General features: G+C 48.0%; 5 protein-coding genes across 5 annotated transcripts; 3 read left to right on the top strand and 2 right to left on the bottom strand.

The window, feature by feature from the left end:
- The first annotated feature begins 116 nt into the window (after positions 1-116).
- On the top strand, positions 117-2,866 carry POJ06DRAFT_259217 (uncharacterized protein). The gene is made up of 2 exons (XM_056188347.1): positions 117-418; positions 476-2,866. Exons 1-2 carry the CDS (start codon positions 347-349, stop codon positions 2,519-2,521), a joined length of 2,118 nt encoding a protein of 705 aa, XP_056041790.1. The 5' UTR covers positions 117-346; the 3' UTR covers positions 2,522-2,866.
- A 1,400-nt stretch (positions 2,867-4,266) lies between these two features.
- POJ06DRAFT_259221 (uncharacterized protein) lies at positions 4,267-9,135 on the top strand. Its single transcript, XM_056188348.1, has 7 exons — positions 4,267-6,024; positions 6,076-6,525; positions 6,575-6,939; positions 6,990-7,259; positions 7,312-7,575; positions 7,632-7,880; positions 7,928-9,135. Exons 1-7 carry the CDS (start codon positions 4,410-4,412, stop codon positions 8,747-8,749), a joined length of 4,035 nt encoding a protein of 1,344 aa, XP_056041791.1. The 5' UTR covers positions 4,267-4,409; the 3' UTR covers positions 8,750-9,135.
- Positions 9,136-11,258: 2,123 nt separating this feature from the next.
- Positions 11,259-12,261, top strand: POJ06DRAFT_270313 (transformer-SR ribonucleoprotein; the record flags this gene model as incomplete). Its single annotated transcript, XM_056189431.1, has 5 exons — positions 11,259-11,286; positions 11,367-11,439; positions 11,510-11,758; positions 11,813-11,883; positions 11,942-12,261. 5 exons carry the CDS (start codon positions 11,259-11,261, stop codon positions 12,259-12,261), a joined length of 741 nt encoding a protein of 246 aa, XP_056041792.1.
- A 1,329-nt stretch (positions 12,262-13,590) lies between these two features.
- Positions 13,591-15,081, bottom strand: POJ06DRAFT_270314 (uncharacterized protein; the record flags this gene model as incomplete). The annotated part of the gene is made up of 5 exons (XM_056189432.1): positions 13,591-14,300; positions 14,352-14,431; positions 14,490-14,780; positions 14,839-14,929; positions 15,033-15,081. The coding sequence occupies 5 exons, from the start codon at positions 15,079-15,081 to the stop codon at positions 13,591-13,593; spliced, it is 1,221 nt and encodes a 406-aa protein (XP_056041793.1).
- A 205-nt stretch (positions 15,082-15,286) lies between these two features.
- POJ06DRAFT_213733 (uncharacterized protein) lies at positions 15,287-21,024 on the bottom strand. Its single transcript, XM_056185491.1, has 7 exons — positions 20,809-21,024; positions 20,215-20,755; positions 19,730-20,163; positions 18,928-19,676; positions 18,779-18,871; positions 16,179-18,728; positions 15,287-16,121 (listed from the first exon to the last, which is right to left on the bottom strand). Exons 1-7 carry the CDS (start codon positions 20,877-20,879, stop codon positions 15,532-15,534), a joined length of 5,028 nt encoding a protein of 1,675 aa, XP_056041794.1. The 5' UTR covers positions 20,880-21,024; the 3' UTR covers positions 15,287-15,531.
- Between the last annotated feature and the right edge of the window lie 234 nt (positions 21,025-21,258).

Genomic DNA, 21,258 nt, shown 5'->3' on the forward strand with positions numbered 1-21,258 from the left:
TAATTGCTACCAGCTGCTGACGTCACTCAATAGGGTGTGGTACAATGCACTCGAAGTGTGTAAGCACAAGCACATTGGGCGAACTCAGCTATCGACTTGTCGTCATTAAGGTACCGTAACGGAAGAGCTTGTTGCCTGTGTCGCCGGAGACTTCTCATTATCTTGGATATCGCACATTTGGCTTCTGTGTTCTCTGACTACACTCCGAGATAGCCTTTGTGCTCTCTATGTGCTTCTCGAGCTATCCTCAACTGGCCGTTTCTCCCCGGCGCATGGCCTAACTACTCCTGGCTTGGCCGTCGATCGTCGATACTACCTCCTGCTTCTTCTATTCCGGTTGTTCGAAATGCCCGATAAAATAGACGGCGACACGTACGTGCGGAATCTTGCCGTATTTATCCGCGCGAATGAGCGTCAGGTATGCCATTGTCCGTCGTTGTCGTCAAATTTCAGTCCCACTGACTAAGCCATGAAGCTCGCTACTACACGGCGACCAAATGGCAAAGATAACGGCATGTCCATCTTGCCCTCCTCTTTTCAGAGTCGATCAAAGATGGCGCGACTGTCTCTCACGCCTCACCATTTATTCTACCTTCTCCATCGTTTCAACGAGCTCGGTCTATCAGTCGGTCCGCTGTCGATAAGGCTCGAATCCATTCAATCCGAGGCTTTTCCCACGAGCTACGTCTCGTTTCTGCATGAGTCTTATCGGAGCCACAAAGATAATGCTTCAGATGCAAAATCTATACAAAGCGAAGCCTCAGTCCGCAGTACGATGTCGGGCATCTCTGCCATCTTCAGCATGATGTCCATCTCCAACACAGAAAAATCCAAGATTGGCATTGACCAGGACCTGAAGTATATATACTCTGCATTCACTAAAGTCCCTGCCTTGCGACTAGCGATCGATCGCAAAGCCAAAATCATCGATGGATTTGAAGAGTTTCCGTTCGACAAGGCAGTACCAATGACTGCGTTTAAAAACCTATCATCCCTGGAGCTTTTGGATTCCGATGTTCGTGTATTTTATGGATGGCATGCTGTTTCTGAAAGATTGAAAACTCTGAGTGTCAAGCGCGGGCAGTTGGATGATCCTGTCGAGCTTGTCGTCGCGTTAGTACTTGACGACATGGACCGGCGGAGAAAGCGCACTTCAACACCGGTACCGGTGTATGCCACCGCCACGAGCGACGATGGAGATCTTCAAGGCTCGCCACGGGAGTTACCGAATCTACTCTTAACACGAGTCACGTCCCGCAGTTCGCGCTCGTCACGGCGAGGTCGCGAGTCAGCGTCGCGGTCGCCGGTGCGAGTCCCGTCCTTATCACGGTCATCGGCTCAAACGTCTCGCCATAGATCTGACTCAATGTCATCAGTAGTTTCTACAAGCTCATACGATGGCAGTGCGAGCCCACCCACGAACCTCGGCCCGATGAACTGGCAATTTTTAAGGCACTTGACACTTTCCGACTGTGGCATCTCATCGATATCGAACGAGTCGACGATACCTCTCGGCAATTCTCTATTGTCACTTGATCTCTCATTCAATCTTCTCATCTCGATCCCCGAAGCTCTCTCATATCTCTCCTGTCTAAGGTCACTTAATTTCAGCTACAATCTCATATCATCATTGCATTCTCTCACACATCATCCACTCCCAGCAATAACAGTCCTCAATCTCCGCGGCAATAAACTAGTCTCACTTGCAGGACTAGACCGGATCGCATCCATCGAGCGCCTCGACCTACGCGACAACAAACTCACAGATCCCGGCGAGCTCGCGCGATTGACTGGTGCGCCGAATATTTCCGAGGTGTGGGTGTTGGGAAATCCGTTTGTCAAGACACACAGCTCGTCATATCGAATCACAATATTCAACGTGTTTCGTCAGACACCTGGATACACGGACGACATATTACTGGATGGTAGTTTGCCGGGACTGCTCGAGCAGAGGGCTTTAATGGAGAGAGTAGAGGAATCAGTGCCGTCGCCGATTGCGATGAGGTCTCCGTTCAGGGCGAATGCTGATAAGGCTGAAAAAGATAAGAAGAAAAAGTTGGATGCTGATAACGACCTGTTGCCGGTATTCAAAGGGTTCAATTTGTTCGGCAAGTCGTCACAGGCACACGATAAAGACGACGAGAGTGGGCGAACGGCCAAAGTTGAGACGCCCATTATTCACCCGCCAGATAACGACCGGGGCGACCGTCTTGCGCCGTCGACCGCTATGCGTCCGCCTGGAATCAAAATCATTAACCCGAGTCCTCGGCAAACGAAAAAGAAACCCAGCAGGCGCAGAATCGTGGACCTTGACCTTCCCGACAGCGGCGATGACCAGATGAGCACCAAAACCGGTGGAAGCGCGGTCAGTTCGTCGAAATCGCCGACGTCGTTCTCGCCGCCGCTTTCGCCGTCCGAAAATGATTGGACCAGACAGGGAGAGGAGTATAGAAAGCGGATTGAAGCTTTGCGGAATGATTTTGGAAGCGGCTGGTTGAGTGTCTTGAGCGAGGAACTGTAGTTCATTTGCGTTGTAAAGCGTGTTAGTGAGGTGTTGGTGTTTGGTACATTGTAAATTTTGGATTTTTGCTTGACTTGGATTTGTACGTGCATTTTTTTGATTTATTTTGGAATTGTCATAAGTTGTTTGTTGTAATCATTTGCAGGTGGGTTTACATAGGATAAGTCAGGTAGAGGCTGGCTTTAATTATTGTCGTCATTTGCTGGTAGTCATATACAATGTGGAGATGGGGTTTGTCTAATTCTTCAAAAGGTGGTGGTAGATTATATTCAATGTTCTAGAAGAAAATATGACCAATAATTTGTTATGTCCAGTGGTACATGAAACCTCAAAATCAAATATGCGGACATGGCAACCAATGCAATATGAGCAATGTTGTCTACTGCGAGTCAGGCGCCAAGTCAATAAAATTCGACGCGGCGACTTTGAGATTGAGGTAGGCTCGGCGTGGGCAAAGCCTTCGGGATCGTTACCTACTTACTCGCGTCGATACCCTATAACTCGATATAAGTGGACAATTCTTGGAGTTTTCAAACGGTAGACACCTTTGAGTGCCTGCTTTGCTCGAAATGGATCGTTACATCTCGCATACGCCAAGCAATCTCTCAATCAAACTATGCATCATGTAAAGCATTAATGCAGTCTATCTGAAAGCAATATCAGAATGCTAACTTAGGCTTTTACATGGTCGATACAGCCCCTGTAGCAACGTCCAGCAGAAAGAGCAGCAGTTTGGCACGAAAAGCTGTGGCTTTGGGTCGAGCCCGGGACCTGTACCGCAGTCATTGGAAATCTGAGCCAGCCTTCCTCACATTAGCCCGACAAACGTTATATTGGTGCTGGGGCTGTTTGGGCTTAGTGTGAACGTAATTTTCTCCCCTGCGAATTATGATGCAAGACGACTGCAAGTTGGGATCGGTGTTTCGAGACCGGGTCTGTATGTCTGGTGCCCCTGAGTGCAGGATTGACAAAGTAACCCTAAACCAAAGCCCAAGTATCCCGCCAGCGCGTTGGGCTAGGGGTATGATTGGACCAATCAGCGTCGTCTGTGGCACTCGAGTAACTACGAGAGAGGAGCGCTCGGGAGTTGGAAAACTAGTCGTAGGCTGTCTACCAAAATGTTGTCTGATACCCCAGACTGCTGTTGCTAATACTGTTGACAAAATTGGAGTAGATCTCGTGTCGGCCAGTTGCTGCGAAAACGCATATGGCTTGGTCTTTGATTTCGACTTCGGCGGTGGCTATGGCGACACGAGCAAGAACCTAGGAGTGAGGAGTTGAATGAACGAAGATATGATAGCAGCGTCAACCATGCAGGACGCGATGAGTTACGTTTTGACTGGCCCCTGAATTTTGGAGATGGCCTCGGTCTCGGGCGTCGTCGATCAGGGTCCACCATCGCGACGCGTATCCTTCACGTCGGTGACGGGAATTAATGACTGTAGTGGTTGCTATTGATGAGTGAATATTATTATCTTTACAGACTAATGCGTGGATCGAGCGGATATGTGGATAGGAACTGCGATGTAGTCAGGGGCGCAACACCGCGCGTGTAATGCGCGAAGTGAAGTACGAGTTCGTGTTTACCACACAAAAAGACACATTTCCCTCATTTTATATTGTAAGCGTACATATTGTATATCTCTGAGCAGTATTTAGCCGAAGGGCGCGTGTGGATGGGTCTCGCATCACGCACAGCCAAACTTCCCAACTGCCCGAACAAGTGTTGACAAAATCCCTTACCTCGTGCCCGTGCTCCGCAAATGCGACATCCCCATATCTGATCCAATCCACAAAACTAGTTAATACATCAAATAGTGACCTTTCTCGCACATTTACTCGCTAGGTCACGGTATTACAGGACGCTTGGTGCTCACGCGACTTGAGTATGACGAACAAACGTAAACGTTCGCGCCGCTCTACAAGATACGAGGACGAAGACGAGGATGATTTCGAGGCGTCGCATACACGCGCTAATCGTCGCCGTGTGAACTATGCGGAGAGTGACGATGAGGTGGTTGATGACGAGGATGAGGATGAAGAGGAGGGCGAAGACGACAAGGTTGACGACGAAGACGAGGACGAGGATGAGGGCGAGGACGAGGAGAGTGAAGCTGTTGAGACGCCTGATGAGGATGAAGCCAACATCAGAAAGAATGGGGGACAAGTTAATGGGCGGAGTTTACGTGTGAAACTACGATTGCGCTCCGGAACGCGGGCTGCGGCGAAGAAAGAGGAGGTAGAGGCGGGGGACCACAAGCAGGACGAGGTCGAACATGAATTGATTCGGAGCGACGGGGACAAGTCGACAAGGTCAAGTGGACGATTGTCGGTCCAACGACGGGAAACTACAACGACGGCAATGACGGCAGAGGGATCATCTTCTAGACGTCTGTCGACAACATCCATCAGGCAGCAGCTATTACTTCACAAGCAGCAACCTCAACGGCCGAGCAGAGACTCTGGGAGCAACCGCAACTCGCAAAATCGAGACCCTGACGACGAAGAGTTTCATTTAGAATCGTCTACGGACGAAAACGATGATGACGACGAATCATCCGAGGTCTCGGACAGGTACACCGACAAGCATTTTGTTGTTCAAGACGATTCGGATGCCTCTGATGCAAACAATCGTCGACGGAGTGCTCGTGTCACTAGATCGTCTGTTATTACCAGAAGCCAGCGAAGCCAGGCAAACAACGATGATGACGACGAAGAGGACCGTGAAATGACCTTGGAGCAAGAGCTTGCCGAATTGAACGGTACGCCGCCACCAGCAACACGGCGAAAAAATCTACGGGCTCGGAGGGAAGTTAATTATCAAATTCTGCCGCCGCCTCAGGTGGAGAATTATGACGATGCATATGCACCCTCGTCGTCTCGCAGACGGACGACTAGCACGTCCAAACGGCTGTATTCTACGTATGGACCATTTGGTGGTGCGGGAATTACGTCTGTCTTTGGTGTACAGCCACGCGGGTCGGAGTTGCAGGCTGCTGGCGGCGCTGCAGACTCGGATTCATCAGATGACGAAGCAGCGAAGAACCCAGCAAACAAACTACCGAACCTGAATGACCTCGAGCAAGTCACGAATCCCGCTGGTGCTCTGGGTCTTGTCAAGAAAAGCAATCTGTCAGATACTGATCCACTTGGTGTTGACATGAACGTCGACTTCAATGCAGTTGGTGGCCTTGATGATCATATTAACCAGTTGAAAGAGATGGTCGCTTTGCCACTGATGTATCCGGAAGTGTTTCAGAGGTTTAAAGTTACTCCTCCGAGAGGCGTGCTGTTCCATGGTCCACCTGGTACCGGCAAGACATTGCTAGCTAGAGCGCTGGCGGCTAGTTGTTCTACTGAGGGCCGAAAAATCTCCTTTTACATGCGAAAGGGCGCTGATGCCTTGTCTAAATGGGTCGGTGAAGCCGAACGACAGCTCCGACTGCTCTTTGAAGAGGCACGGAACACGCAGCCTAGTATCATTTTCTTTGATGAGATCGATGGTATGTTCACCGATATGGTTTAGGAAGAGACAAAATTGACGATTTCTGCAGGTCTCGCCCCCGTGCGATCGTCAAAGCAGGAACAAATCCACGCGTCAATAGTTTCTACCCTTCTGGCGTTAATGGACGGTATGGATAATCGCGGTCAAGTCATTGTTATCGGAGCGACTAACCGTCCGGACTCGATCGATCCCGCGTTACGACGACCGGGTCGATTTGATCGTGAATTCTACTTCTCGCTGCCGAATGCCGACGCGCGGAAGAAGATCATCGAGATTCATACAAAGGGATGGGAACCGCCACTTGACAACCCATTTATTGAGGAGGTCGCCAATTTGACCAAAGGTTACGGCGGCGCGGACCTACGTGCTTTATGTACTGAGTCTGCGCTTAATGCCATTCAGAGAAGGTATCCTCAGATTTACAGCAGTAACGAGAAACTTTTGATCGATCCGTCAACTATCAATGTTTCGCCCAGAGATTTTATCGTGTCGCTGAAGAGTATGTCAATTATGATTGTTGAGAGGTGCAGCGTTAACAGGACCTACAGAGATTATACCATCATCCCAACGATCGACTGCCTCTAACGCGTATCCTCTTCCGAAACGCATGGTCCCTCTTTTGGCTCCTATTGTAGAGGAAATCAAGCGTTCTTTAGATAATATAATTCCGCGAACAAAGAAGCTGACCATCGCGGAGGAGGCAATGTACGACGACGATACAACGGATAGCGGCTTTACGCGGGAGAACATGATGCAGGAATTTGAGTCGGCAAGAGTATTCAGACCAAGGATGCTCATATCCGGAGCTCCTGGAATGGGGCAGGAGTATATTGGTGCGGCGGTTATGCACTACTTGGAGGGATATCACGTTCAGACGTTTGATCTAGCCACGCTGCTAAGCGACTCCGCGAGGGTACGTGATTTCAATTGGCTTTACAAGGACGGCTTTAATAATCTGTATAGACAGTCGAGGCTGCGATAGTGCAGTTATTCGTAGAAGTCAAACGTCATACTCCCGGCGTCATTTACATTCCAAATATTGATTCGTGGTACAAGACTTTGTCTCCCAGTGCTTGGACTACGTTTCAGGGTCTCTTGAGAGGCATTTCTCCAGTGGAACAGATTCTCCTGTTGGGCGTCGTCGAGAGGGATTTCGAGTACCTTGATCATGAAGTAAAGGCATTGTTTGGTTTTTCCAAGGCAAACCGAATTGATATCCGTCGGCCCTCTTATGTATGGTATTTACTTTCGTATTTCTTTATTGGTGTTAATAATGCTGTTATAGGACGATCGATACGGGTTCTTCCAGAACCTGGTCAATCATATCGCCAATGCTCCCACGGAGTATCCCAATAGAGAAACGAGACGGAAGCGGAAACTAGAGATTCTCCCTAAAGCACCACCTCCACCAGCTAAACATCTTTCGAAAGCGGAGCTCAAGGCACAAGAAGATAAAGATAAGCGACTCAAGAATTATCTCAAGATCAAATTGAGCGGGTTAATGGAACTCCTGAAAGTTCGATATAAACGGTTCAGAAAACCGCCGATTGTACGTAAAACAGTACAATGGCTGTAGTGGATCTAGAAATTAACTTAAAACTTTAGGACGATGATTACCTGTCGCATCTTTTTGAGGGGGACTTGGATCCTAATATTGAGCACGAATACATATTGACTGACGATGAGATGATTCTGCAGCGGAGTACTGGCAAGAAATATCATAATATGGACTTGGATATCGTTGAAGAGCGGTTATGGAACGGGTATTACTGCACGCCAAAACAGTTTTTGAAGGATATTGCATTTATATTGGAGGACGCCAATACTAGCGGCGACAGAGAGAAGATTGTGCGGGTATGTACTTTTCTTCGATGTGAGGACCGAAGGAGCTAATAATTCAGGCTTCCGAAATGTATGCGAATGTGCAGGTTTCTGTCGATGAGATAAGCGATGCGCAGTTCCTGTTGGATTGCGAACGTATGCTCGAGCGAGAGAAGCTGCGATCGGATCGGTATCAGGAGAAGGTTAGGCGTAGGCAAGAAAAGCTTGCCGCAATGCGGCCTCCCCCGACTGCTCTTACATCTGAATCTCAGGCTGCTCCTGAGACGGAGTCTGCAACTTGGGCGAGAACACTGACAGCACCAAAATCTATAGAGAATATGTTTGATGACGATGAGGATGAACAACAGCCAAATGGTGTACCGGAAGTGAACGGCAATGCTGAATCTGAACCGCTGTCGACAGAAAACGAGAACCGCGATGAAGCTGAGCCTATGCAGGTCGACGATCTTCCGCCTACATCCGAACCGGTACCGTCGGCAGAGACAAGCTCGGTGGCGGGAAGCCAACAATCACAAGACAACACGGGCACGACCGTCGAAACATCCACAGTGCGGATGGAATCTTCGACGGAATTATCTCCCATTCCACAGAAGGAACCAGAAATAAATGTCGGGCACGAGGTTGTGAGGGATCCCTCTCTAGAACCTGTGGAGGTCCCACATCCACCGTACGAGCTCGACAGAGGCGACCTCGAGCTGTTTCATGTGCAGCTTTCCAAAGCGACGGAGAATTTCGTGGTGGAGCAGTTGGAACAGGTCAATTCGGCGCTAATGGACATCGCGTACAGGGGGAGATTGAATTGGGATAGAAATGTGGTGTTACGAGAGGCTCAGAAGTGCAAGGCTGCGATTATTCAGGATATTGCGATGACTCACGATTAAGGCGTCTATGTATTATACACTTGTTGGTATTATTGAAAACCCTTGCGTCTTCTCTAGACTCAAAAGAGCCAGGAAAGGACACTCAAATTAACCAGCTTGGAGATTCGATTCGCGGTCTCTTTAGTGTCTTGTTGGTCCCATGTCTATCAACGAAGCTCATTCGATTCCCATGCTCTGTCTGTTCACGTGATTAGTCGTAGTGCGGTCCATTGTACCGTCGACGACAAGGAGAATGCAATGCCGACCAAATCATTCTGTCTCCAGAGATGTAGAACGAAGTAGTTACAAGCTAGAGGGTATTGTCAAAGTACAGATCGCACTAAAGCGACTCGCAGGGCCGAGTGGCAGCAGCAGCTCAGTGGCTTCGGCGATCACCCTAATTTGCTGGCCCTATTTGCTGACCATCGGGTAAGGGTCATATGTCACCCCCCCATCACTACAAACACATATCATTTGAAGCTATTTAGCTTGTTATTATTATTAAATAGACCGACACAAATAATAAATGCTTTTAAATATTGATGAGGGGATAACGTACCCGATGTGCAAGATCTGAGTACGTTGCAGCCCATTAGCCATGAAATCAGTAAGTTACACTAAGATTGATTAACGCCAGAGCCAATATTTTATTTATTTCACTACCAAGCACAAAGTTCTACCCCATTACTGACAACGTTCTTCAAACCACCCACAATCGACATTTACAACGGCGAGCATTTAAAGGTCATGTGCGAATTGTGTGAGCGACAACATAAGAAACCGTAGTTGCCTGTCCCGATTGGGTGCCTTCTTTGTTCGGTTAATGAACAGCGCAGGCGAGGAAAGAGATCACAGGCTGTCGCGCCCACGTTCTCTGTCTCCGTTTGCTTTCTGTCCCTACCACTGGCATCTGCATTTATTAGCAAAATTTTTAATCTTCTCTCCTTCGAGTAATCCAAGAACACTCTCTGACAGTGGATCTTCGTTACGAAGCTGGCCAGACTGCACTAGGGCGGAACGAGCGAGGATCGATGGGTTCCTTGTTCTCCGTGGAGTACGAAGGAAAACTGTACGAGATGAGACAATTATTATTTTCCCCTGAAGTTGGCTCTGGATGACTATTTGCAACAATATGTTTGGTGCCGTAAGGTGCAAGACTTGGAACATGGGAAGGCGGCCTGACCAAATTAAAACGACTGCCGACGGCGGACTCTCGTGTATGACAGCGACACTACCGACCTCAGAATTTTGACTCTGATCATTAATTAAGGTCGGAGTCTCAGAAGCATACAGGAACTTGAAGGACGATACTAAGCTTTGGAGGTTTCCAATGCCGTAATGCCTTGCTCTTGAGGGTGAAAGAGGGAGCCTAGGTTTAGGTCTCCCATAGGCGCAAGTCAACTGCAATTCTCCGACTCAACGTGCTATATTTGCAAATGCAATGGCTCACATAAAGAACATTTCCACTTTCGGACCGTTCTGTACAACAAGCATAGGGACTGCACTTATCGAGGTGCATCAACGAGATGTGCGTACCAATGGAATATTACGCCCCAGAAAATACGTGAGTGTCTATTGCAGAGACGCCAAACGGAAACGTGTACTAGTCTATTCAGTAGCAAACATTGGAGAATGGAAAGTTCGTTGCGCCAGGTGACAGGCTCCATTTAGGCATTACTATTGGAGACTTGTTTCCACCAGATGATGAGCAAATTGACGACTTTCATTCTGAACCTGGCGAACTTACTACTGCTATTTTGTGGAGCATGTCGTCCTTGTCGTCGGCCCGCCGAATCGAGATTCACAGATTACCTCAGCACTCATTGAAGCGGAATCTGTATAACTTATGATATCATGTATCGCTTCCTGAGAACTGACAGAAAGCTGCAGATTTATTGCTAACGCAAGCAGTAAGGTAGTAATCAGAATGCCAAATGGTGACTTGTGTCCCTATGTCCATCCCGTCCTAACTGTAACGCAAATCCTAGACGGCGGTTTTAGATGACTTGTAATTAGACTCACCTCTGTGATGGACAACACAACAGTGATGCTTCCATTCAATGCAATTCGTGAGAACGTGCATGTAGCTATTAAATCCGGTGATGAACATTATCTGTTGAATAGAAGCCGTCTCAGTAATGCCTTGCGTCGTGATAACAACCTAGCTTCCCAATGATGCGGCAATAGAGAGGTAGCTATACATTATTATAACTGAGCGAGTAGTTCATTGTGCGGCTACAAAAGTGACATGGCCAGCTCTCGCCAACGTGTGCGTTTCATGATCATGCAATGTATCTATTTGTAGTGTATAAAGTATTTAATCCTCTCCTGGCGGGCGGGTCACGAATCAGCTGCTAAACTCTAATTAAAGTGGAGCTCGTATGCGGCGGTGCATCAAGTGCGAGATATCGGTTGTGTTTCAAGAAACCACAATCCAATCTCTGTCCTCCGCATCCCTTTCCAACGTATTCACTTGCAATCCAACTGGACATCCGTAGACTCTTTTTGGGGTAGTCAAGTGGGTTACACGATGGAGTACGAAAACGGAGATTCTTACGGTAGGAATTTATTTGATGTGATTCCATCGAGAGCAAATTTTTCGCGTCGTCAGCTTGATGCTAACGAGAATTGGATTTAGATCAGCCTTATGACGATCGGCGATCAGCGTCGCCAGGTCGCATGGATGACCGTCCTCAAGCTGACGAGTACCGGTGAGTGATCTAGATGATTACGAATTTCCCCAGTTTTCAAAATCAGACCTAATTCAAGTCACGATTGAAGCGAATCAAAACCCGAGGCTGTCAACACGGGTGACAATCTTTTCGTCACTGGCATCCATCCGCGTGTGACCGAAGACGAGTTGACTCAGATTTTCGCTAAGTATGGTGTTGTTGAGAAGTGCGAGATCATGTCGGATCCACATTCGAAAGAGTCGAGGGGTTTTGGTTTCGTCAAGTTTCAGGATTCCGCTCACGCTGATGCTGCACGGGAGAATTTGCAAGGACATGATATCGAGGGCAGAGCGTTGAAGTATGTTGTGCTTGTTGGTATTCGCTTTCGAATGGATGACTAAACGAAATTTAGTATTGAGATTGCTCGTCGTTCCCGTCCTCGCACCCCCACTCCTGGAAAGTACTATGGACCTCGCAAGAGATGTGAGTTTGATAATGTTAAATGATCGCGTGAGTGAGCATTCATTAACATATACGACAGCCGACAACTATCGTTCTCGACGTGGCCCGCGACCGCCTTATGACGACAGATACCGACGGGATGACGATAGGGATCGTCGTCGTTACAGCGACCACTACGACGAACGCGACAGGGACCGCGATCGCTATTCCTACGATCGTGACCGTGATCGTGACCGCTACCGCGATAGCCGCGATGACCGGTACAGGGACAGGGACAGCTACCGCGAGAGAGAGCGTGATCGTGATCGCGATCGTGACCGCTACGCCGATCGCGATAGAGGCTATCCTCCATCTCGCTACAATGACGATTATAGCAGATCCAGATACGATAGACGCTAAGCAGCTTCGACTCAAGCTTCTCAGCGCCTCAGCGGTAAGTGTACAGATGTTAATAGTAACAGTATACAAGTCACTCGTTCCGTAATCGCCTTCGACACGAGACTCGGTTTTTATTTCTTACGATGATTGCTATGTCAAAATGGATTATTCGAAATTTGGCGATATGTACGATGATACTTATTCGATTGTAAAACATGGCTCGCACCGGTCGTGGGATATCTATTTTCTTTCAGTGATGCAGTTATGTACAGTACAAAAGTTAGTCCGCGCAATCACTTCTTCGGTCTTTGTTCCGCCTATTCGATAGTTCTCACACAAATCGGCCCCCCAGTAGTTACACAGTTCCTTATGTCGCCCATTTAAACAACACCAAATTGTCTTCTCTTTTGCACTGTGTAACCGGCAAGAGCAGCAAGCAGGACACGCTTCGCGTTGATACTAGTCGCATCAAATCGACACTGCTCCCGCCACCACTCACAAATAAAGCTCGAATAGTCAATCTGACGACTCCCGCCACATCACTGGATGTCTCTTCTGCATTCGTTGAGTCTTCTACACAGCTTTACGCACAACAGTAATTGAGTTCTACGCCATAGAGCTTGCAATCAGGCCGAGAAAGTATCGGTATCAGGCTGATCCGCCACTGGCTTTTATTCTACTGGAATTTGACGGTAGTAGTAGTTGACACAAGAGACGTACTATTCTGAATCGCCGCTTTGTCTGTGCCTTCTCGTCTGTTTGAATCACACTGCTGCCGTAACCTACTTTTGTGTTCGCTGATAGTTTCCGGGCAAGTTACACCTGCTCACGGACTGCATTCCAAATTGGTCGAAACCTGGAATAACATGTCGTGAAGCGCTGCTGCGATCTCATGCTGTCCAAGTAAAATGCGAGTTTGTAAATGTGTTAATGAAGAGTTGTGTTCAGGGTCTTTCCACCCACGTCAGCATCATCCTGGCTTGATCAAACCAAATCCAAACGAGTTGAATCACCATAACCAAATAGATCTATATCACGGCCCCGCAGATACACGTTGATTGCTTGAGTATATTATACAACATTAACACTAATTGAAACACTGAAGTGATTGATCCCAAAATAACAAGTCGCAGTTAAGTTCGTAATAGTTTAGCTCAGTTTCAACCTACCAATATTCAAACTGGTGCAGTACCTGTTGATAGCTGACTCAACATAGCAATCAATAAGCAATGACTTTTGAACTTTTTGAAGTAAACAAGTTGAGGAAATCACACACTGCACGTTTAATCATCTTTTCGCCTAATAAAAGAGGCATGGTTGAATAGTAAATGTCATGGCTGACCCGATCTCTTAACGTCTCTCATAGCGGTATTCACTCCCATAACCTCGAACTGGTGGCAGAGGTGCGCGAGATTCCGGTGGATACTCGCCGTAGCCACGACTGGGTCCTGATGGAATGGCTGATCCAGCGGGTGGTGGCGGGCGCTCTTCATAACGCTCACGATAAACCCCACCTTCTCTAGATGGATGATAGGTACCACGATAATCACCACGATCTGACCGTCCGTATCCGCCTCTATCACTGTACCCACCACGGCTGCCGACTGGCGGGCGGTCGTACTCGCTACTTGGGCGCTCGGAATAAGTGCTTCTTTCTGGATAAGTGGCTCTGTCGGTGTAAACTCGCTCAGGGTATCCTCTTTCTGGGTAATCATATGGGGGCCCTCTACGCTCCACATATTCAGGTCTGCGGTCATAGCCGCCACGTTCAGGATACTCACGTCTTTCAGGATACGGGGCCCGGTCCGGATAAGACTTTCGGTCATACTCTCCGCGATCACCATAACCACCAGAACGTCCTTGGTATCCACCGCGTTCAGCATATGGTCTTTGTGGCAATCGCTCTCTTAACCCGTCGTCGGGACGAACCGCACGGTCACGATATTCAGCTCGGCCGTATGGGGACGGTCTACTGCCGTGATCGTCGTATCGTGGTCTTCCTCCCGTTCGGCGGTCGTCGTAATAACCGCCACGTCCTCCACGGTAACCATAGCCGCCATCTGGGGATTACGTTAGCACCCTATTGCCCAAACTACTGGTTTCTATCGCACCTCGTCTGCCTTGCTGGCTCGGCCCAAAGTACTTTCCAGGGGTAGGTGTACGAGGTCTATTCCTTCTAGCGAACTCAATTCTACACAGAACTGTAAATCAGAATTCTTAACATGAAGGTTGAGGCATCAATAGCTTACTGCAAAGCCTTATTCTCGATTACACTCCCCTGTAGCGCATTCTTAGCAGCGGTCGCAAGCTCGACATCACTGAACGCAACGAATCCGAACCCACGGGATTCGTGCGTATGCGGGTCTCTCATGATGCTGCAGCTCTCAATAGTACCATACTGCGCGAACAGTCTGTGAAATTGTTCGTCCGTCACCTTGACGTCGAGGCCAGAGACGAACAAGCTTAGCGATCGCTCACTGTCTTGCTCGCTTTGACCGTCCGCGCTGGGACGGGTTGGTGGGTGGTTGTCCATTGGCTCACTGCAAACCCCTCTGTTAGATATATACGAGTGTTGATGTCGAGAGCATTGAGGCTTACTGGTTATACGGACGACCGTTGGTGTTATCGTCGACGTGGGCGGAATCGACGCGAACTGGAGAAGCTGATCGGCGAGATTCATAGCTTTGATCTAGACAGTTACTGAACGTCAGTTTCAAGTGATTCCAAATCAATTGGAGCGCCACGCGTAGAATTGCAGCCGTCTGTGGACCCTTAAAACAAAAATTTCCTACCGCCACTAAAAGACGAATCGTTTCCTGGTCCGTTCCAGCTTTCACTCATTTTCGCTTCGCTAAGGGAACAACTACAATTGGATAAGAATATCGGGCAAAAACCGGGCACTGGTGATATTTGATTGCTGATGGCAACAGCTACATCGGCGGGGAAACAAAGTCTACGAGGGAGCGATGATTCCCTGATCACCGTTACCCTGAACTTACATTTGATAGAGGCAACACTACTTCTAGAGATCCCTAAACTTGATGATGCTCATGACCTGACATATGGATATAGGACAAGCGGATTATTTATCGTTAACTACATATAAAATCATACCCACATTCCATCTTAAAAGTTGTCTATGGATTTTGGCGAATTCAAAACCGCAATACCCGCGCCCCAATGTAACTCCGTGGTCCGATGCCAACAAAAGGAATAATACATACAGAATTCAAAAAATTGCGAGGAAAATGACAGCAAAATGCAAGACATCCTAAAACTGCGCCCACATGATCATTGCAATCCTGTCTGCTGCTTATATGCCTTTTCGGCCATCTCTGTCAATGTCTGAAGTTCGCCACTACTCGCGCACATATCTCTAAACATGGAGTCTTTGTTCTGCAGCAACAAATGAGGCTTGTCGTACTCCTTTACTGTTCCCGCATCCATCACTAGAATCACATCGTAGTCAATAATCGATCGCAATCGATGCGCAATCGTCAAGATAGTCGTGTCGGTGAATTCCTCGCGGATGGTCGCCTGAAGCAAGATGTCCGTGTTATAGTCAATTGACGCTGTAGCTTCGTCGAGAATGATTACTCGAGGTGATTTTAGTAGCGAACGCGCAAGGCACATTAGCTGACGTTGGCCCTGTGATAAGTTTGTCCCTCCTTCGGTGATAGGACTGTCAAGATTATAAAAGGCGTTCACAGGGTCATCATTGTCCTCGGTCGACGATCCTGACAGGTTTTCGCTGGTACCATGCATGTTCCCTTCACTGTCGATAAGATGGACCCGACGTAGAGCCTCAAACATCGCCGAATCAGTATACCTGTCGAATGGATCCAAATTTGAACGGATCGTTCCAGAAAACAAAGTAGGATCTGATATTTCAGTTAGCAACGTATCCCAGACTCGTTCAATACAACAGTGCAACGTACCCTGCGGAATAATAGTCAGCGCTTCTCTTAAGTCCCGCAATCCAATCTTCGAAATGTCGACATCGTCAATAATAATCCTTCCTGTAACCGGTTCCAAGAATCTGAAAAATGCAGCCGCGATCGTCGATTTGCCAGCTCCGGTTCTGCCAACAATACCAACTTTCCAACCCGGCCGGACCTTGAACGACACGTTTCGAATTACGGTCGGCAGTTCCGGGGTGTAGCGAAGTGACAGACCTTCGACATCGATGGCACCTTTACTTGGCCATCCCTCAGGAGGTCGGCAGTTTTCGATAATCTCGGGGGCTTCTTGCTCTAGTTGGAGGTACTCATTGATGCGCTCGACGGAATTCATATTCATTTCGTTAACGGCATAGAGCATGACGAGATAAAGCATGTTCTCCGAGAAAGTGATAGCGTAGGTCAGACACAGACCTGCAAGTCCAGAATCAATCGACCCGCGATTCAGCAACACAAACACGCCGGCGAACGTCGCAACAAGGCCCCCTGCTGACTGAACCAGAAGACACATCCAGCGATTACAGGCCCATAGCAGAGTGTATGGTCTAAGGTTGGTTTCGATATTGAGCAGATTCTGGTACATGAATCTTCTTTCACACGCATAAGCTCGTATCGTACTCAAACCGGCGAGTGTTTCGCCAAAATGCTGATAGATCGGACTTCGTGTTACTGATTGGATTCGTTTCAGCTCACGCGAACTGCGCAGGTAGAAGGTGTTGATGACGTAGTAAATCAAACAGATGAGCACGGCCGCGAACAGAAATTGGGGAAGAATAGAAGTGATCAAGATCAATATGATTGCAAGTGCAACGATAGAGTGCATCAGCGACAGTAAATTAGCCGCGACTTCTTGATCGACAATCTCTATGTCTTTGGAAAACCTGTTCAAGATCCTTCCCACCGGAGTGGCATCGAAGAAATGGGGTGTCGCCCTTAAAACTCTTTGCAGTAATCGCTCGTAAAGTTCTGCAGATGCCGCGAGACTACCGAGGAAAACAATACCCTCGCGACAAAAAGAGATAATCATATAGAGCACCGATATCAAAGCGTAGATGGAAAGATAGTACACCAGTCCATGACCGCTAGGATGCCTTTCTTCAAAGCCGTCACCAGTGAGCCCACTTGCCTTGTCGGATACGTCTGACGCGTTATTGGCCCACTCCCGAATCCACCACGACTGGACAACTAGACCACCTTGCTGTCCCACGAACGCGACGACAACAATGACCCAATACCAAATCGGTCCCATGCTCTTGAAATACGTCAAGTATACGCCAAGCTTGACCTGTCCAACTTCGGACTCTTCTACTTTCACGAGAGGCGATGGCTGATTCTTCGGCTGGCACACTGTCTGTTCGTGACGATTTTCAAGGACATCTTCCGTCACTTCGATTTCATCTGTAACTGATTTTCGGAATTCCTCAGTCGGTGCGCCGATTGCTGTGTGTTGCTTCGGCATCAAATTAGCGGATGATGCACTCCTCGACACTGCCATTGACGAGTTTCGAGAAGAAATTGACTGTCGTAAAATCTCGTCGTCACCGAGAATACCAGCGCCATAAGCCTCCTCAGGCGTACCTTGAAATTGTACCGTCCCATTATATAAAGCAACGATATGATTTGCACCGGTGATAGTTAAGGCGACATTGTGGGATACCAAAATACAGGTTCTTCCATGCATCAATGGTCCCATAAAGCACTTTTCGTAGATCCACAGAGCACTGTGAGAATCGACCGCACTCAAACAGTCGTCGAGCAGCAAGTGTTTGGCCGGTGAGTATAAGGCACGAGCGAGCGAGATTCTCTGTTTCTGACCACCAGAGAGAGCGATACCTTTCTCACCCACTTCAGTTTTATCTCCAGCCTCGAGAATATCCAAATCATGACGTAGAGCACACGCATCAATACAAGCCTGATATCGAACCGGATCATAAGGACTGCCGAAAAGAATGTTATTCTTGACAGAATCATTCAATAACCAGGGCTGTTGAGAACAGTATGCGACTGAGTCAGACAGACCTGTAGCAGGATCGACACGGTGGCCAACTTCGCAAGACACTCCCGGTAAAAATACCTTCCCCTCCAAGAGGGTCATCTCTCCCAAGAGCCCCATAAGCAACGACGTCTTTCCGGCTCCTGTCGGTCCAATGATAAGAGTGATTTCGCCAACCTTGAAATCAATATTCAAATTGCGCAGCCCAAATTTCTGAGAATCTTCGTTGGCTCCCCATGTAACAGTAGCATTCTCAAAACCTATGTACGGCGAATCAGGACCGCGTGGAACTGTCAGTTGCTCATATTTATCTGTCGTCTCCTCGACCATAAAACGATTGACTCGGTCTAGTGCGACCTTAGTGTCAATCACATCTGTTACCAACATGGCAAGTCGATCCATTGGAGTTCGCACCAAATTGAACAACGCAACGGAACTGAAGGCCACCGAGGGAGTTAGTTCCTTCTTTTCGACAAGTGTGTAAAAGCCGAACGTGACACAGGTAAGTATGGTTGGGAATCCAAACCAGACAATGACTATATTTTTCGTTAGCTGATACTGGCAGGCAGCAGGAAGACCGACTCACCCGCAGCAGTCCAGAGAAGATATTGTTGTCTCAGTTTCCGTAGTTCCTCCTTACGGATTTTTAGCAGCTCAGCCTTAAACATAGATTCCCACGCTAAACATAATGCTGTCAGTGAAGGCCTGTCATGAACGACATGGAAGTTGCCATACCGAAGAATTTGATAATCTTAATGCTTTGCAGAATCTCATTTGTTTTGCCTATCCGCTGATCACTGATAGCCATAAGAGAAATCTCAATTCTGGCAAATCCCTTCGAATAAGCATAATTAATAGGCAAAACCAAAAACATTGTGACCATTCCGACCACAGCACTGAGACCCAAGTTCCCATACAGAAGAATGAAGGCGACAACAATCACAGTGAGACCCTTGACTAGCTGATTCAAGTTCGCTAGTGCGTCAGAAATCCTGATCGCATCGACCGACATTAAATTCATCACGGTACCCATGCTGATTGAAGACTGCGATGTAGAGTTACTGTTACTTGCGTCATCGGCATTAGTGTTTGACGTCGATGAGGCATCATCTGTCGGCTGAGATTCTTTACCGTTGGCTGTTCGGTTCAACTCTTCAGTGCTCGCCACTGCCTTTCGCTTCAACGCTTTCGCATAAATCTCACCGATGAGCAAAGACCGTATCTTTATTGCCATTTTCCTGAAACCCCATAGTGACTGAGCAGTAAAGATGGCGCCCAGAGTACTGACGATAAAGAGCAGAACGACATAGAGCCAAGCCATGTGTGCCGGTATTGTATCTGGATCCTCGATATATTCAAGTATTAACTTCACCAGTATCGCGGGTGCCAGCTCAGTAAGAGCGTACAGGAACGTCCATATGCAGCTGACGATGAAGGGGACGTAGAGATACTTTATGCATGCTCGAATGAAGCTCATCTCGCCTCTACCAACAAATGTGAGTAACCTATCACTAAAGGAGAGAAAACCACAGAATACCTTAAACTTCGAAACTCCCGGATAATAGTTGCTGCCCGACGATCCACGCTCAGATCCCACAGGTCCTCGAGAGTCAATGGCTTGAAGTAGCCTTTCCATACGATCGGATTAACCCACGAGAATGTCAAGAAAGAGTACAAATTAGCCAACGGCTCTCTGCTAGGTTCTAGACCTCTCATAGCTTCGAGGTATGGAGGAACTATTCCCAGAGGTGACACGAGCGAGAGATACGCTAGCAAGCTGCAGATTATGATTTCAACGCTGTAGACAAACTTGACAAGTTCCGAATGATCTGCGAAAAATAAGGACCTGCAATGGATTGTTGCGATGAGCCATCCTAGGTAGTAGATCACGGCCAGGTGAGATGAGATTGTGAATGCGATGTCACTTGATACTCGAGTATTTCTGAAAAATGACAGGACAAGGCAGTATGCCTAATAAAAATCAGCAATAATCTATAAAGACCGCAGTAGTCCTATGCATACCCAGAATATAGTAGTGACAACGGATTGCAATAGCAAGGATGACCGAGATTCATGGGGTGGAGAATAGAAGAGCAAAGCCACAATGGCTGTCACATGCACAACTACCAATGAGATCAAACTACCGCGTTCTAATGCAGCACGAGCAGTAATGCCACGCGACGTTATGAATGTCACGTCGACATCCGAAGCATCCTCGCATATTCCAGACACGCTGAGAAAATGATCATGGGCATGTGAGATGACAGCACGACGAGGGTCATCGGCCGGCGGGACGACATCTGAAGCCGGGGCGTCAGATTCCGAGAGTAAATAATCTGACTCTTCTGCTGTTCTCAATCGATATAGCTCATCATTGTCGTCACCAGCATCGTCGGTGTAATAGGCGGCGCGACCGGGAAGGTCATGAAGTGTGTCTTCGGGACCAAGCGAGATAGGGCCGATTCTACTTGGCCTTGAGTGCTGCAGAAGTATCCCGAACGACGGAATAAGTAAGCATGCTGATATCGCAACGATAAAGATAGGGACAAGAACGCCAATGTATCTAGCACGTCATTCAGAGGGAAGGTAATGGCGGATCAAAGACAGTGGACGTACTTGTTCAGAGCACATTTGCTGAAGTCATCGATATCCCATAAACCCTCGTGACATATGAACGAGAACCCCATGACGTCAAGATGCCGTCAGAATTATTAATTAGAAATTCCCAGATTAAATATGCACTAAATGAGAACATGAAGGGTGCTCGAGGAGCCCGACTGTAAGCATTGATGAGTCGAGAAGAGCGACCATACTGTAGCTGAGCTCGTCGATCGCCCATGTAATTCATACAACGTGGGGAATTGCCAACGGTTTTAATCCGACCCGTAGTTCTGCTGACCCGGCCGCAATAACTCGGGTCGCTCTACTCAAAGTCAGGTACGGTGTCTGTGCGTTTGCGCGCGCAGATGCAGGGACGCCTGGCGTTAACATGAAACCTACCAGGGTTCGGCACTTCCATCAAAGTTGGTAAGTACTTGCGGCTCTAAGTGCACCACCGTAGCTGAC

Source organism: Lipomyces tetrasporus (genome assembly GCF_029532465.1).
Source record: "Lipomyces tetrasporus strain NRRL Y-64009 chromosome Unknown POJ06scaffold_9, whole genome shotgun sequence".
Lineage (NCBI taxonomy): Eukaryota > Fungi > Ascomycota > Lipomycetes > Lipomycetales > Lipomycetaceae > Lipomyces > Lipomyces tetrasporus.

Bases quoted from the DNA above. Each gene is read 5' to 3' on its own strand.
- POJ06DRAFT_213733 (XM_056185491.1), bottom strand. From the start codon at position 20,879: ATGGGGTTCTCGTTCATATGTCACGAGGGTTTATGGGATATCGATGAC. The intron at 20,164-20,214 runs GTATGCATAGGA...GATTTTTATTAG, and splicing joins TTGTCACTACTATATTCTGG to GCATACTGCCTTGTCCTGTC. The intron at 16,122-16,178 runs GTACGTTGCACT...CTGAAATATCAG, and splicing joins GCTGACTATTATTCCGCAGG to ATCCTACTTTGTTTTCTGGA.
- POJ06DRAFT_259221 (XM_056188348.1), top strand. From the start codon at position 4,410: ATGACGAACAAACGTAAACGTTCGCGCCGCTCTACAAGATACGAGGAC. The intron at 6,940-6,989 runs GTACGTGATTTC...TAATCTGTATAG, and splicing joins TGCTAAGCGACTCCGCGAGG to ACAGTCGAGGCTGCGATAGT. The intron at 7,881-7,927 runs GTATGTACTTTT...CTAATAATTCAG, and splicing joins ACAGAGAGAAGATTGTGCGG to GCTTCCGAAATGTATGCGAA.
- POJ06DRAFT_259217 (XM_056188347.1), top strand. From the start codon at position 347: ATGCCCGATAAAATAGACGGCGACACGTACGTGCGGAATCTTGCCGTA. The intron at 419-475 runs GTATGCCATTGT...TAAGCCATGAAG, and splicing joins TCCGCGCGAATGAGCGTCAG to CTCGCTACTACACGGCGACC.